This window comes from Dicentrarchus labrax, unplaced genomic scaffold, assembly GCF_905237075.1.
Source record: "Dicentrarchus labrax unplaced genomic scaffold, dlabrax2021, whole genome shotgun sequence".
In the NCBI taxonomy this organism is placed as follows: domain Eukaryota; kingdom Metazoa; phylum Chordata; class Actinopteri; family Moronidae; genus Dicentrarchus; species Dicentrarchus labrax.
Window position 1 is genome coordinate 26,367,898 of NW_026136714.1, and position 13,780 is coordinate 26,381,677.

Genomic DNA, 13,780 nt, shown 5'->3' on the forward strand with positions numbered 1-13,780 from the left:
TTATAGTTAAAATTCATGAACAAAAAATATATTTTTACTGTAAAGATCTTTACCGTAATTAATTCGGTAGAACTTTTTCACTATTACGGTAAAAGGATATAAGTACTTTGGATTGTACGTTTAAAGTTGGAGTTTTATTCCATATTTTACCATATAAATAAAAAAGTTTTTACCATCAAAAGAAACAGTTTTTCCACATGAAAATATCATATCAATGTTTTCTGGGCAATGTACCTACTTTCTTCCATATACATTTTAAAATGCTGTATAAATAAATGTTTTGCTGTAAGATATCACAGTGTTTTACTGTTACAGAAACTGTATTTAACCTATTTAGAGTTTCTGGTCTTTTGCTGTCATGGTCTGACAGTTTTTCACCGTAAAACCTACAGACATTTCTTACAGTGTATTATTGTGCATGAAAAACCGACTCACAGAGCTGCACTTCTGCTGATCTTTCCAAAGCACTACTAGTAATAAATATTGTTCAGAATAGGTTCATTCTTCCACTTTCAGGCAGTCATTGGTTTTCATTATTTCTAGAATTTAAGTGCAGACTGATTTTTTCATTACCACACAATGCAAATGTAAATCTGACAATGTACAAGTAAAACAATATATAATAAGCTGTGGGCCCTTACTGAGCCCTCATTTGTTTAAAGCTCTTTAGTGAGTGTTTCTCCAATGCTTGTACATAATACTCCATGGGGTACTTTGGAGTACAGTGAGGGATACCTGAGATCTTTTTCTAATGTTAAAAATATCAGTTATGGGTAATTCCTGAAATATTTATACTATAATAAGTTCAATAAAAAATGGCATCAACATTACATAATAATACAAGCATGGCCTTCCTATTTCACTCTATATGGACATGATGAACCTATTGCTTATTGGCCCCATAAGGATTTGGGGCCCCAGGGCAGGTTCTTGCTTTTCCCAGTGGGCAACTGTCACTAACGTTTCCGTTTATGATCCTGTATGCAGTCCTCACATGCTGCAGGCCACATGTGGGGGCTTCACAGATTAGATACAAACTGCTGAACGCCATGAACCCCAGCTCTGCAGTGTCAAGGACAGCTATGTGTTTACTGTCATGTTATTGTAAATTCCATATCCATTCTCACTGGTTCCAAACATGGGGGTCCTGACGCCAACTAGTCGCCAAAGCTTCACAGGGGGTCATAAGGCCTTCTTGATTTTAAGGAGTGTGGAGAAAAAAAAGGTCCAGTGTCAACTTGTACAGTGTGATGTAGAAACCTGAAGCCACCAGTGCACATCCACTGAGAATGGACTTTACAGTGAAGGAGGAGACATCTTGTGTCCAGCAGCAAAACTTTAGAACAACGAATGAACAACATTTGCATATTCAGAGATTCTGGAATTTGGCCTTTTAAGGATTTTAATTTCTTTCTTGAAGCAAAATGCATTGTTCCAAGCAGACTAATGTATTTATGTCTTAATATATGTCTGGAGAGGATGTTTAATGGTGTATGATTGTTGAAAAAAACTGTATATAAAAAGTTCCAAAACCTATCCCTGATGCAATATTCACAGGAAATAATCAGCTCAGGATTCATCATTTTACACAAACTTCCTGCAGTTATTGTGTTCACTGTTTGGGTTCATTGTACAGTGTATCAGTTGTTCTCTACTGTTATTGATATACACTGAATATAATATGAAATATCCATAAAATATGCACTTACTCAGCGATAATTGGGAATCGCTCCAGCTCATGTGCTATTCATGACACAGCATCAATCAAAACAGCACAACCTGTCAGTGTAAAGTCCTTTTGTATTTATTACAAAATATATCCAAAATATTTGCCATCTGCTGGAACAGGAAGTCTCACCATGACAGAGACATTTTCAAGCATCAACATTACATGCTAATGCGGTTTAAAATACAGACTGGTTTGGAAAGTCTGTCACTGCATCAGCACACAGTGACAACACGCCTTTGTCTTGAGTAAAAGCAGACATAAACGGATGGACTACAGTACCTCACACGCAAATTCTGTCTGTGCAAGTTTGTTTCCACACATATCTGCAGTAAATGGGCAGTTCTACATTTATTTTTGGTTAATTATACAGAGTAATCTCAACAGGAATGATGTGTTGCATACTCCTATTAGCAGTACAGGCACTTGGAGCCTTTTCCATCCTATTTTAATGGACACAATCATGATTTTGTCCTCACCTGTTCTGTGCTGTAAGTACTGGAGATTCTTGCAGTCTTAAAGTGCCTCTTGGATCCAGATAATCACTCTTTCATATATTTGTTCATTCATTCAATGAGTCAGTCATGCTTCATATTTCCGTCCTCTTGTGGTTGAACCAGGACTATACTGCTTCACAATTGTGACACTGTGTCCTTGTTAGCTTCACAAACAACCAGAATCTGTAGTAAGCAGCATTGTTGTCATGCACTCATTCAACATTCACAAACATTCACCTTTCAGGCATCACTGCTTCTGTGTACAGTGCTCCATTTGGCAACAGGACAGTAGAAATGTTTCATTTGAACCCAAACCAAACCTGACTGCATTGAATGTGGAAATAAAAGCAGTCAGCAATTAACTGTCTCCTAGCCAGCTCCATTAAACACAAACATACAGAAAAAGAAGATGCTCCCACAGAATAGTCTGATTAGCTTGTATGGATTCTTTTCATATCTAGCATAGAGATTGGTCAGAAGACACTCCAGTGTCTCTTTGAAAGCACTTGGAAGACGTCTGAGGTCAGTGATGAATGATGAGTCTCTTTTGAATTGTCCATCGTTCCCTGGGTTTACTGCTCCGTTCAGTGACCTGGGCTCCCTGAGGGAGGCCGGGCTGCTCTCAGGCTCTCAGGAGGCTTTGTTGGTGCACGTTCCAGGAGTCTCCTGTAGGTTCACCTTGGATCTGCACATGGAACAGACATATGAGTTGTATGGCAAATTAGCTAAGGCTGTAAATGTAAGTGTAAAATTCTTGTAATAACAAACATTAGTCTTGCAATCAAGTATTCTGGGGTTCAAACAGTCAGTGCCAACAACAGTCCTGATTGTTTTGGAGCATTTAGGAAGCCTGGAGTGTAGCTGAATAAGCAGGCAAAACACATTGCCTGGCGTGCACTCTTCTCTTACGCTGTGTGATGTGTTTTTAAATGTCAAATATTCTCATCTTTTTGGTGGCACAGAGTTGCACTGCTTGTCAATGTCACACTTAGCCCAGACAGCCAATCAAGCAAGAGGTGGGCTTTACTCCTTTACCACTTCCTCTCTGTTTTGATACCAGTAGATGTGATAAGAAGCGGTATTCAATTAAGCTGAACTGAAAAGTACTAGCCAAAAGCAGGACACTAGTAGAATGCTCATCTTCCAGACACAACTCATGGAAGAGACGCAGTATTCGCAGCAGGGTTCCTTTTCTTTTAAGTAGGTCGTAAACCAAAACCTCTGCTTTTTTCCTTCCTAATCCAGTAGCACAGCAACAGAAAGAGACTGACATGCTGGTGTTACTGGTGTAAAGATGGTTTGCTATATGCTGAACTTGCTGACTTTTGTGCAGAGTGGTGAACAGCTCAGACTATATGACATTTGTTTGTGTGAATTAAGGTTCCTTTTTCTTACCTGTTGTGTGTCATGTGACTCTTGACCAGGTGACCAGCAGCCAGAGCAGCCATGAGCGAGAGCTCTCCAGCCAGCACGGTGGCACACACAACTCTGGCTAGCTGCCGGGCGTTCTCCCCTGGACACTCCTGACTGGCTCCCTGCACACCCAGCATCTGCGCACACACACACACACACACACACACACACACACACACACACACACACATATTAATTACCACCAAAATAATGCAGACAAAACTGAAGAAACATTTTCCTGTTTGAGTAATAACATTTGCGTTTTAAGTTGGCTAAAATGTGTGTGTGTGTGTACCTGGAGGCAGGCTTGCTGGGGGGGCAGGTTGGTGCCTCCTCCTACAGTGCCCAGCTCTATAGAGGGCATGGTGCAGCTAATGTACAGGTCCTCCCCTGTTGGTCCTGATGCCTCCATTAGGGTGATACAGTTACTGCTGCCAACGGACTGGGCTGGATCCTGGGGGGGACACACACACAGCCACACAGATTAACACAGGAAACACAAGAATACCTTAAAATGAACAAATGTACAATAGCACTGCTACTTTACCTGTCCGCAGGCGATGTAGATGGCAGCCACCAGGTTGGCTGCGTGTGCGTTACATCCACCGATGCTACCCGCCATGGCTGAGCCCACCAGGTTCTTACTGATGTTCACCTCCACCAGAGCTCCTGTCGTCGTTTTCAAGACCTGCAGCACAGGGACAAGGGGTAGGTGTGAGTTCGCTGATATAGAGTTAATATGAGATAAGACGACTCTAATGAATAGGGTACAACTTAAACTAAAAGGCTAAAGGAATTCATATAAAACTCAAAACACATGATGAGTTTACATTTCACGATCCCACACTAGAAGGGATCTTTCAAGGTCAGCATTTCAAATTTGACAGGGATAAGCTCATTGCTGCCATATTTTTTTAATTTAATTCACCATTTTCAAATGTATTGCCTTTTAATTGTAACAGGCGTATTATTCCAAAGGAGCTTAGAAGGATGCCTCTGGCAAGGGAAGTGCCATTAAGAGACACATGAGGAATTACTAAAGTCTTAATGTTATCTTTCCTTTTAATGACAGTATTTTCCCCTTTCCAATGTGATGTTTTTTTTTATGTTTTCTATTTTCCATTCGTAATTTAACTTAACTAGAACTTTTAAATTATATAATAATCAAATGATATATAATATGAATCCCCAAAACATCTACGGATCCCTTACAGCACTTAACTGGAACTGGGAAGAATAGGACTAAATCTTATCATAATAGTGCTTTTTCTCATAGTTTGGCTTTAATCCATATCATCTAGAAAGATTTAAATCATGAAGATAGTTGCTGAGTCTAGGTGTCTGAATTTTACTTCAGGAAACCAGAACCCAATGTCGCGTTTATTGATAATTGTATTACTTCCAACTACATTCAAGGATTTTGAAGGGCTGACAGGGCTATGCTTTCCAAATACTTGGCACCTCAAAATGTGCAGCAATGCAAGCCAGCACCAGCATCTACTGTACACTGGCTATGACTATGGACTAAATTTCTGTTGATAGACACAAGGTGAATGGGACAAATGATTAATGTCAGTGAATGCTGTACAGAATCCTGGCTCTTCCTACCTCTCTGACCACTTTAGCGGGGATGGTGGCCTCGCAGACGGCAGACTTGCCCCTGCCTTCGATCCAGTTGATGGCGGCCGGTTTCTTGTCGGTGCAGTAGTTCCCGCTGACAGCCACCACCTGCAGCTCTGGGAAGTGCTGCTGCAGTCTGCTCAGAGCCTGCTCTGTGCCCTGCAGGCAGACCGTGTGTTAGTCATCATACATGAGAGACACTGGGATTACATCAAACACTTTACTGCAATGATTCTGTCAAATAACTGTCATCAGATATGTATATAATGTTGTGTTCATGTGCATCTGACACACTAAAAGTACCTTAGAGATCATGTTCATCCCCATGGCATCACCAGTCTTGGAATGGAAGCGGATGTAGAGATTTCTCCCGGCCAGACAAACCAGCAGCTTCTGGAGCCGAGCAAACCTGCCAACGTCAACAACAGACTCTTTCACACAAATGTAGACACACAACGGACACTGAGCTCGTACCTTTGAATTCTAGGTCTGTCTATGTCAGCTTTCATGTTTTACCTGCTGGTGTTGTCAAAGGCCTCTTTGATGGCCTGAAACCCGTCTGTACTCTCCAGCCAGGCCTTGACCTCAGCAGCCTGGCAGGCAGAGGGCAGCCTCACCACGGGTCCTCGAGTCATGCTGTCAGCCAGGATACGACTGCTGGCTCCGCCTCCCAGCTACAGCGCGAGGGGGGACAGGGCCACGAGTTAGATACAGTGCATATTATTACATGATGAAGGGAACTTCATCTACAGCTCAGTGCCAATTGGTGATACTATAAATTCAAGCTTTAACACAGGTCCTACAACCACTTTGTGATGTAAGATTTCAAAGCCACATGTGAAATAGACGCCTACACAAACGTGATTTACCTGTATCTAATGACCTAGTCACCAGTTATTGTATGGTTTTAATTATTTTAGTAAGAAAACTATGACATTTCCCTCACAAACCAACAAACTACACCAACAGACAGCACTCTCCGGTAAGACCTTATCAACAACGCAGCTGACACTCACAGCAATCGCTCGACAACCACGGTTGGTACTGGCAACCAAGCAGCCCTCTGTGGTTGCCATGGGAACCTGGAACTGCTTCCCATCCAGATGCAGCGGTCCAGCCACGCCCACCGGTACGGGCATGTAGCCAATCACATTCTCACAGCAGGCGCCAATAACCTGGAGAAACAGAAATGATCACGACCAGGAAAACAGGAAGTTTTACAGAGAGGGCGGCAAGTTTGTTGTTTGTGTGTGTGTGTTGTGTGTGTGTGTGTGTGTGTGTGTGTCTTCACCTTGGAGTAGTCGTAGTCAGTATATGGCAGAGAGGAGAGTGCAGAGGGAGTGGGAAGCTTGGCAGATATCATCTGCCTTCGTATGGCCACTCCTCTCTCTGGTCTCTCCATCATGGCCTCCAGTTTGTATGCAGGGATGTGTTTGGAGTTGACCAGCAGCATCACCTCAGCGTCACTCAGGAAACAAGGCCCCAGCTGCAAGAGACAAACATGCAATGCCTCACTTTTGAAATCTCTGCAACTCTTGACAGATCTTTATGTTATGTCTTTTACTGCAAATAATCACTGAAAATCAGCCAGGAAGCTTCACATTGGATAAAACAAAAACACTATATACATTATAGATTATACAAACCGTAGTACATACATTTATTTTTCAAAACAACACATTAAACCATTATTCAAGTTATCCAGATTCACTTCAGGGGACATCTTTGTGCTGTTGTATTTGTACTGGCTGTAGAGTAGGGCTGTCACGATTTTGATTCTAAATTGAAAATTGATCTGAATGAGCTCATCGAAATCAAAAGCAGGATCGGTCATTGTCTGAGAAAAATAACGTGTAGTTCATTGTTATCCTCCAGCTGGACTTTTCGACTTGAAATGGCGACTGTTGGAGTCGGAGGTGACGGAGGAGAAGAACTGGAAAATCTACTTCCCTGAAGCGACTGGTGTGGTAACATTTTTCTTTCCCTGTGAGTTATGTCAACGACAAATGCGATGCTGACAGAACGTTTGTAGGCTATGCTACACACACACACACACACACACACACACACACACACACACACACACACACACACACAGACACAGCACATACATACTGCAAAAGGCCCTCCATGGAAGAATAGATAAAAATGGCTCACTCTTAGGTAAAAAATAGGGCTGTTATATCACACTTGTCACTACATAGCCATCTTTGTAAATAATCCACACTCAATAGTGTTTACAACATGAAAAGTCGAATCGAATCATGTATTTGGTGGATTTGGAGAATGACTGTAGACTGGAAGTGATCACCTGCTATGATAGTTGTATATGTCATTTGGCCTACTCATATCTCCTAGAAGAAATGTTTGGTGCAGTGTTGGAGAAGTATATCCAATTTGCAATGAAACCTCAGGTCAAGTCTGAGAAAGTGCAAAGGTGATCTGAGTGAACTGAGGACACACAGAGCCGGAGGAATCAGCGCAAGTGTCTTTTCTATTGGCGTCATGCTCTAATTGGTTCAGCCTCAAAGAGATAGTGGAGTGACTAAGCTCATTACAGTGTAGTTAAATCACACAACCGCCTCAATATGTTATTGGTGGGATACGGTTCCATGACTGAAACAGACACCTTAGGGAGCTGGGAAGTAGGCCAGGGTGACGTTACAATTCAGCTAACTTGAGAGGAGGTTATCTGAGCTGTGAAAAGAGAGGTTTTATGGGTTTATGTGTGATGTCTTACATCAGGGCTGTTGAGGATGGCCACACATTCGTCCAGGCCTCTGGGCGTCAGGGGGATGCTCAGCTGATTGGTCTTGGGCCTGAGCTCCTCCTCGCCCCCCCCCACGACAAAGAAGCTTTTTTGCTGGGGATCAGCGGGTGGGGCAGACAGGGGCCGGATAACCTCATCTAGGGGAACAAAGTAGAGTTGTATACCATGGTGCTAAACAAGTCCATTTGCTACAGCACATCCCCGAGCAAGCACTCACCTCTCTCTTCCATGTTGGTGGGGGCCGGGGCAGCCACGGTCTGAGTGGGGGCGAGGGGTCGGGGAGTGTACGGCTCCTTCCTACAGCAGGTCTCAACGGGACGTCGTGGGGTCAGGGCGGGGGCGGACATAGTGATGGGGTTCTTGAGTGACAGTGTAGACTCCATCTCAACCTGCTCAAAGAAGATGTACTTGATAGCCAGCAGCAGGGCCAAGGCCAGACAGATCACCTGCTCTATGTCCATGGTTATCATCCTGTAGGGGAAGAGGGACAGTAACAAGCAGAACAAGTCTTTATTATTGATTACACAAGTTGACAATCATTTTAATGTTCTCTGTGCTGAGATATCAAATGGGGTGCTGAATTGCAAAAATAACAAGATAATTAAATCACTATCTTGGGATAAAGGTCATTTGGTACCATTTTGTAAGGATATTTAAATTGCAACTAATTTAGTTCCAATTTGCTTTATAAATGTTAACACAACTTCACCTGCCTCCGAGGTGCGTGGAAAAGGGAAAAGAGTTTGAAACTCCAACAACACTTGTATTAAGTAACTTTATTGTCATCAACAGATGAAGCCCCTGAACTTGTTGGTATGTCAATAAAAATGCCTCTCAAGTTTTACCTACCTACTTCACATCCTGACATACATGAGCTTAACTGCATCTTGTGGATGCGTTGCATTCATTTTCAGGGTTCCCACTCTTTTTAACAAATTGTTTTCCAGGACCTTTCCACGACATTTTCCAGGAGTTTTTCTTGATAATACAGGACAGCACTTGCTCACAAACTATCATTAAAGCTGCAGTTACTACATTAATTTAGTCACAGCCAATGAGTAACAGTTCAATCAAATACAAAGCACAGAAAATTCATCTTTCCACGAGTTTCCATGACTGGAAAACTAGTCACTAAATTTCTGGGTTTTCCAGGACGCATGGGAGCCCTGATGTTCTACAACTAATGCAGGAAATCCAGGGTAGCCACTGCAAATATGTAGTTAAAAGCAAGCATTTCACCAGCTTTACCTGGTGAGGTAGAAGTGCCAGAGTGGTTTCTCTGGCTCGATCCTCCTGGGTGAGAGGTGGTCCAGTTCCATGCCGACCTGTGGGATGTCCACTGTGGTGTTGATGGACAAGGGCTCGGCGATCCAGCGGCTGTGGGCGTGAACCATCACCAGGCCCAGAGACTGCACGCAAAGCAGAGAGGAGAGATCACACTCCCATTCAAACAAAAGCAAAGAAACAAATGAAAAAAGATAGGAATTACCATGATCATTTTGACTCTCTGGGTTACAGGGTTGGGTTTGTTGTCCTCTTCCTCCTCCATCACTCTGGAGAAGTGGCTCAGCTGCCAGATAGGATGGCCCTCCTGACTCTCGCGGGACAACTAGAGGAGCAAACACAACCCAGTCAATCAATGTGACGTTAACACACACGTGTACACACATACAATGAATGAAATGCTGCACCCTTACCTCCAGCACCAGTGACACACAGGCGGGGAAGAAAGTCATGAACACAAAGTAGTTGGCCAGGACAGACATGCAACCAAAGCAGCACATGATTTCCAACTGCCGCACGCCTAAAACATACGAGACAGATACTCAGGCATTCACAAGAACAACTTCCATGAGAGGTGGCCACTATATTACCAAAAATACCAAAACAGAAAACCACAATTCAATGATTGACTGATTTCACAATGCAAGCCTTAAACCTCCCTCAAGGAATAACACATATATATTTGCAGTAAAGGAATAACTCCAAATAAAAGCAAGTACCTGACATGGTTCCCACTCCGATCACTAAGCACTCCACCAGGGCGTCCAAAGTGAAAGTAGGTCCCAGTACTGCCATGCCGCGAGCAATGTTGTCCCTCACTTCATCCTGAAAAAGTTGCAGTACAATATACCAGTCAGGGCTACTGCTGAGTCTCATTCGTTGCAATATGATGAGTGAACATTTCTTCCTACCTGAGAACTGGAGCTTAGAGCGTACTTGGCGAGAGCGCATGCTTTGGAGAGGTCGATGAGGAGCAGGAAGAAGGGCAAAGCCTCACTGGAGGTCAGAACAGAACAATCAACTGGAGTTTCTAACAAGAGACACTGATAAGACAGGGCAGTGTGCAGAGTGTGTCCTTACTTGAGGCCTGTGAGCTCTTTATCAAGAAAGTGAATGACCACTGTGCTGAATACGAAGCTGGAGAATATGGTGAAAAGGCCGGCAATGCCTGCAAGAGAGTAGATGAGTAGATGCATTTTAGCTTTCTATAGCTAGCTAGGTGAAAAGATCTACTTCCTCTACAACCCACAGCATCTTATAAACATGAATATTTTACCTAAAATATATTTGGATCCCAGCTGTCTCAGGTTCTGGAACTGGAAGTAAATGTAGACGATGGCAATGCAACGTGTGATGGTCAGGATGATGATATCGCTGCTCAGAATTTGCTGTAAAAAGAGAAGAAAATCTGATCAGCAGCAAGGTCGTTTAAATTTAAAAACCACTCTCACGTCTGTATGATAAATATAAGGCTACTGGTTAGCTTAGTTTAGCACTAAGACAGCTATCCTGGGGTATTTAATCGTGTTCATTTCTAAAGTGTTCCTGCTGGACACAAGATGTCTCCTACTTCACTGTAAAGTCCATTCTCAGTGGATGTGCACTGGTGGCTTCAAGTTTCTACGTCACACTGTACAAGTTGCATACTGGACCAGGACTGACTTCCAAACCTGCTATTAGGCCACGCCCCTTAAAATCAGATATTCAATGAGCACAGAGAAACTTTCCACTTTCAGCAGATGAATGTGAAAACATCATTCTAGTGTCAACCTCTGCACTGACAGCATTCAAACAGCACACTGTAGGGACAAGAAGGAACACTGAGGACTTTAAGGATTTATAGCTACTGGTCATGACAATACATATTCATGTTTAATCTGGATCAGGGCACTGAGGTTAGTAAAAGTATTCATATAGTATCAGCACTTACTGTAAGTGTGACATATAATCTGAGTTGCAAGTGGGAGTACAATCCTGAGGCTCTTTAAATCTAGGTCGGTGGCCTACATCGTGTGGCGGATTCACTGCTACAGATAACTGACATGTCCTCGACCATCTTGTTCACTCACCTCCTCTGTTTTGGGGCAGTCAAAGTTCCAGCCACAGATCTGGTCATTGCCAGTGAACATGTTCATGGACATCATACAGATGGTGAGGGTGACCGTGCCGACGATCACCTCCCAGGGGTGGGAGGCCACCAGGAGGCCGTGCATGCGGAACAGACGGGTCAGCATGGTGCAACGGAGCTGCCAAATAACACAGAGTCATGTAAGCTGGGAGGAGCTGACTGTGTGAGTGTTTATGCTACTTTACAGTCAAGTTCAAGGGAAACATGGCACTTTTCACATCAATTCACTTACATGACAGCTGCAGGTACAGATCAAACAAAACATAGGATCATCTTGTAAAATATGTTTAACTGAATGTTTAAACCATCTGATGATGTGTTGGCTGCACATCAAATAACTACATTACACTGCTACTTCCATATATTAATAATAGCAACCATAAAGTTATATGGGGAAGATAGTTCTTAAACAGCCAGAAAGGGGGCATTCTGCATCATGAATGCCTATTTTTCCAACTCTATGCTTTCACATAAATAAAATGGTCAATGCAGGACTTTTTTACATGGTGGTGTTACTACTTTTATTTATGAGTAGTTCTTCTTCAGGTCTCTGAGGTGTTCAGACCAGGGACTTTTGGTCCAGGGCTTTTGTCATACAGCCAAAACAGGAGTCTTAAAGAAATAAATTAGTTCAGTTTCCAAAATTGACATTGATATGAATACTATCAGAAAAAACATAATTTTAACAATCCATTAAATCAATCAAAAATCAATTAACCCATTTTTTTTACGTCCTTTGTTGGAACTGTCTGGGCTTGCCTTAGCACAAATCTTAAGAAGTTTTTTTAATCAGTTTAAAACAGTTTGGCTGAAAAGTGTGTTTTTCTTATCCTACTATTACTATATTAAGTCTTTGGGCACATGGGAGTACTGATTTTTCAAAATATGGTAGAAAATGCCATGAATAAGCAATGAAAATGTAGGGATTTTTATTATTTTCAGTACACACATGCAACGGGCAAAGTTTATAAAACTATTATTAGTTAAACAGCAGGTAAAAACATTGGCTTGAGGGGTCATTCTCCATTAGTTTCAATGGGTTTTAATGGCCACTGAAACTAATGGATGAAGCGTGACCCTTTGCTTCTGTTAGACCTGAGATCAGATCTTTTTTGAGATAACTTCTGGGAGTCCCATGTGTCCAAAGACTAAATATAGTATGATAAGAAATTGGCTGTATCTCAGAAACTAGGAGAAGCACAATCAATATTTGATATCTATGAACTCATAACAAGTTAAATGTACATTTTAAAATGTTTTAATTTAAAGTTGTACTGTTAGATACTCGACAGTATGTAAGTACCAAATTTCAAGACTTTTAGACCAGTAACAACAAATGTTTTAGTATTTTTCCATATCAGAGTATAGTCTTTGGGCGCGAACGGGTTAAATAGGACATACAAATATCTGTATTATTAATATTAAATGAATTACTCTTTGAATGCGTCAGCTCAGTAAAAGATTACAAATGAACACACTACTCTCAAATCCCTGCTACTTTTTCTCTTTATTTGCTAAATCAGCCATAAATTCTATCATTCATTAATCCACTACCCGCATTTACTTTAAATATTAAGACATGGCATTTTTGGGGGGAAGAGAAACATCAATAATTGGTGCTATTTTTCCATGCTGGTTATAGAAATCATTCATTTGCGTTAATATATCCTACTCACTGCATTTATTCTATGCAACGTACCAACGGTGCGGCTTTGTTGCGGCTTTGGTCCCCGCTCCGCTGGCGGTCTATTTTTGACGTACCGACGCGCGTCTGTAAAGATGGATTTAGTCGTCCATGTGGCCTGTCCTCGACTGTATTTACCCAAAACGGACATAAAATGAATATTTCAGACAGCCGTTGTGACTTACCTTCGGAGGGCAGGAGAATGGTGGTGAGTGAGAGTGAGTTTTGATGGTGAACAGCTTCCAGCCTCCCGGGGTGAAGAGCAGAAAGCCGGTCTCATCGACACTCTGCCGCTGACTGAAGACCGATGGAACGATGGCACGCTACTACATCTTCCGACACTTCAGCCAATCAGGTCGGTCACCTGCTTCACGAGCGCTTTATCCACGCCCCGTTTCCTAGGCGACAGCGAGGACGTCTAATCTCACCACTGACACACGGTTGTACAGCAGAGACTGCAGCCTATAGGGAGTGGGCTAGCTTCTGTGTGCGCTACTGGGCAGGATTTACTCTGGTTAACGCCGTTTAATGTAGATTTGTGATAGTTCAACCGAACAGTTTGTTCTTTTGTCTGTTCAGTTGCAGCTGTTTGACTCAGTGTCTTATAATGCTTTACACTTCAGAACCTAAAACTGTATAAATGTATAATAACTTAGAT

General features: G+C 42.4%; 1 protein-coding gene across 1 annotated transcript; it reads right to left on the reverse strand.

Moving 5' to 3' along the window:
• Window positions 1–1,782: 1,782 nt before the first annotated feature.
• On the reverse strand, window positions 1,783–13,476 carry hmgcra (3-hydroxy-3-methylglutaryl-CoA reductase a). Its single transcript, XM_051422159.1, has 20 exons — window positions 13,308–13,476; window positions 11,380–11,556; window positions 10,587–10,698; window positions 10,391–10,478; window positions 10,222–10,306; window positions 10,030–10,135; window positions 9,724–9,830; window positions 9,516–9,635; window positions 9,275–9,435; window positions 8,244–8,497; window positions 7,997–8,163; window positions 6,548–6,742; window positions 6,273–6,431; window positions 5,773–5,930; window positions 5,560–5,665; window positions 5,245–5,415; window positions 4,184–4,324; window positions 3,932–4,090; window positions 3,619–3,773; window positions 1,783–2,908 (listed from the first exon to the last, which is right to left on the reverse strand). The coding sequence occupies exons 2-20, from the start codon at window positions 11,542–11,544 to the stop codon at window positions 2,854–2,856; spliced, it is 2,664 nt and encodes an 887-aa protein (XP_051278119.1). The 5' UTR covers window positions 11,545–11,556; window positions 13,308–13,476; the 3' UTR covers window positions 1,783–2,853.
• Window positions 13,477–13,780: the final 304 nt, after the last annotated feature.

What these genes read in the sequence shown, in the direction of transcription:
- hmgcra (XM_051422159.1), bottom strand. Translation starts at nt 11,544, where the DNA reads ATGCTGACCCGTCTGTTCCGCATGCACGGCCTCCTGGTGGCCTCCCAC. An exon ending in CACCAACATGGAAGAGAGAG is followed by an intron (nt 8,164 to 8,243) that starts GTGAGTGCTTGC and finishes TTGTTCCCCTAG; the next exon opens with ATGAGGTTATCCGGCCCCTG. An exon ending in GCCTTTGACAACACCAGCAG is followed by an intron (nt 5,666 to 5,772) that starts GTAAAACATGAA and finishes TGACGTTGGCAG; the next exon opens with GTTTGCTCGGCTCCAGAAGC.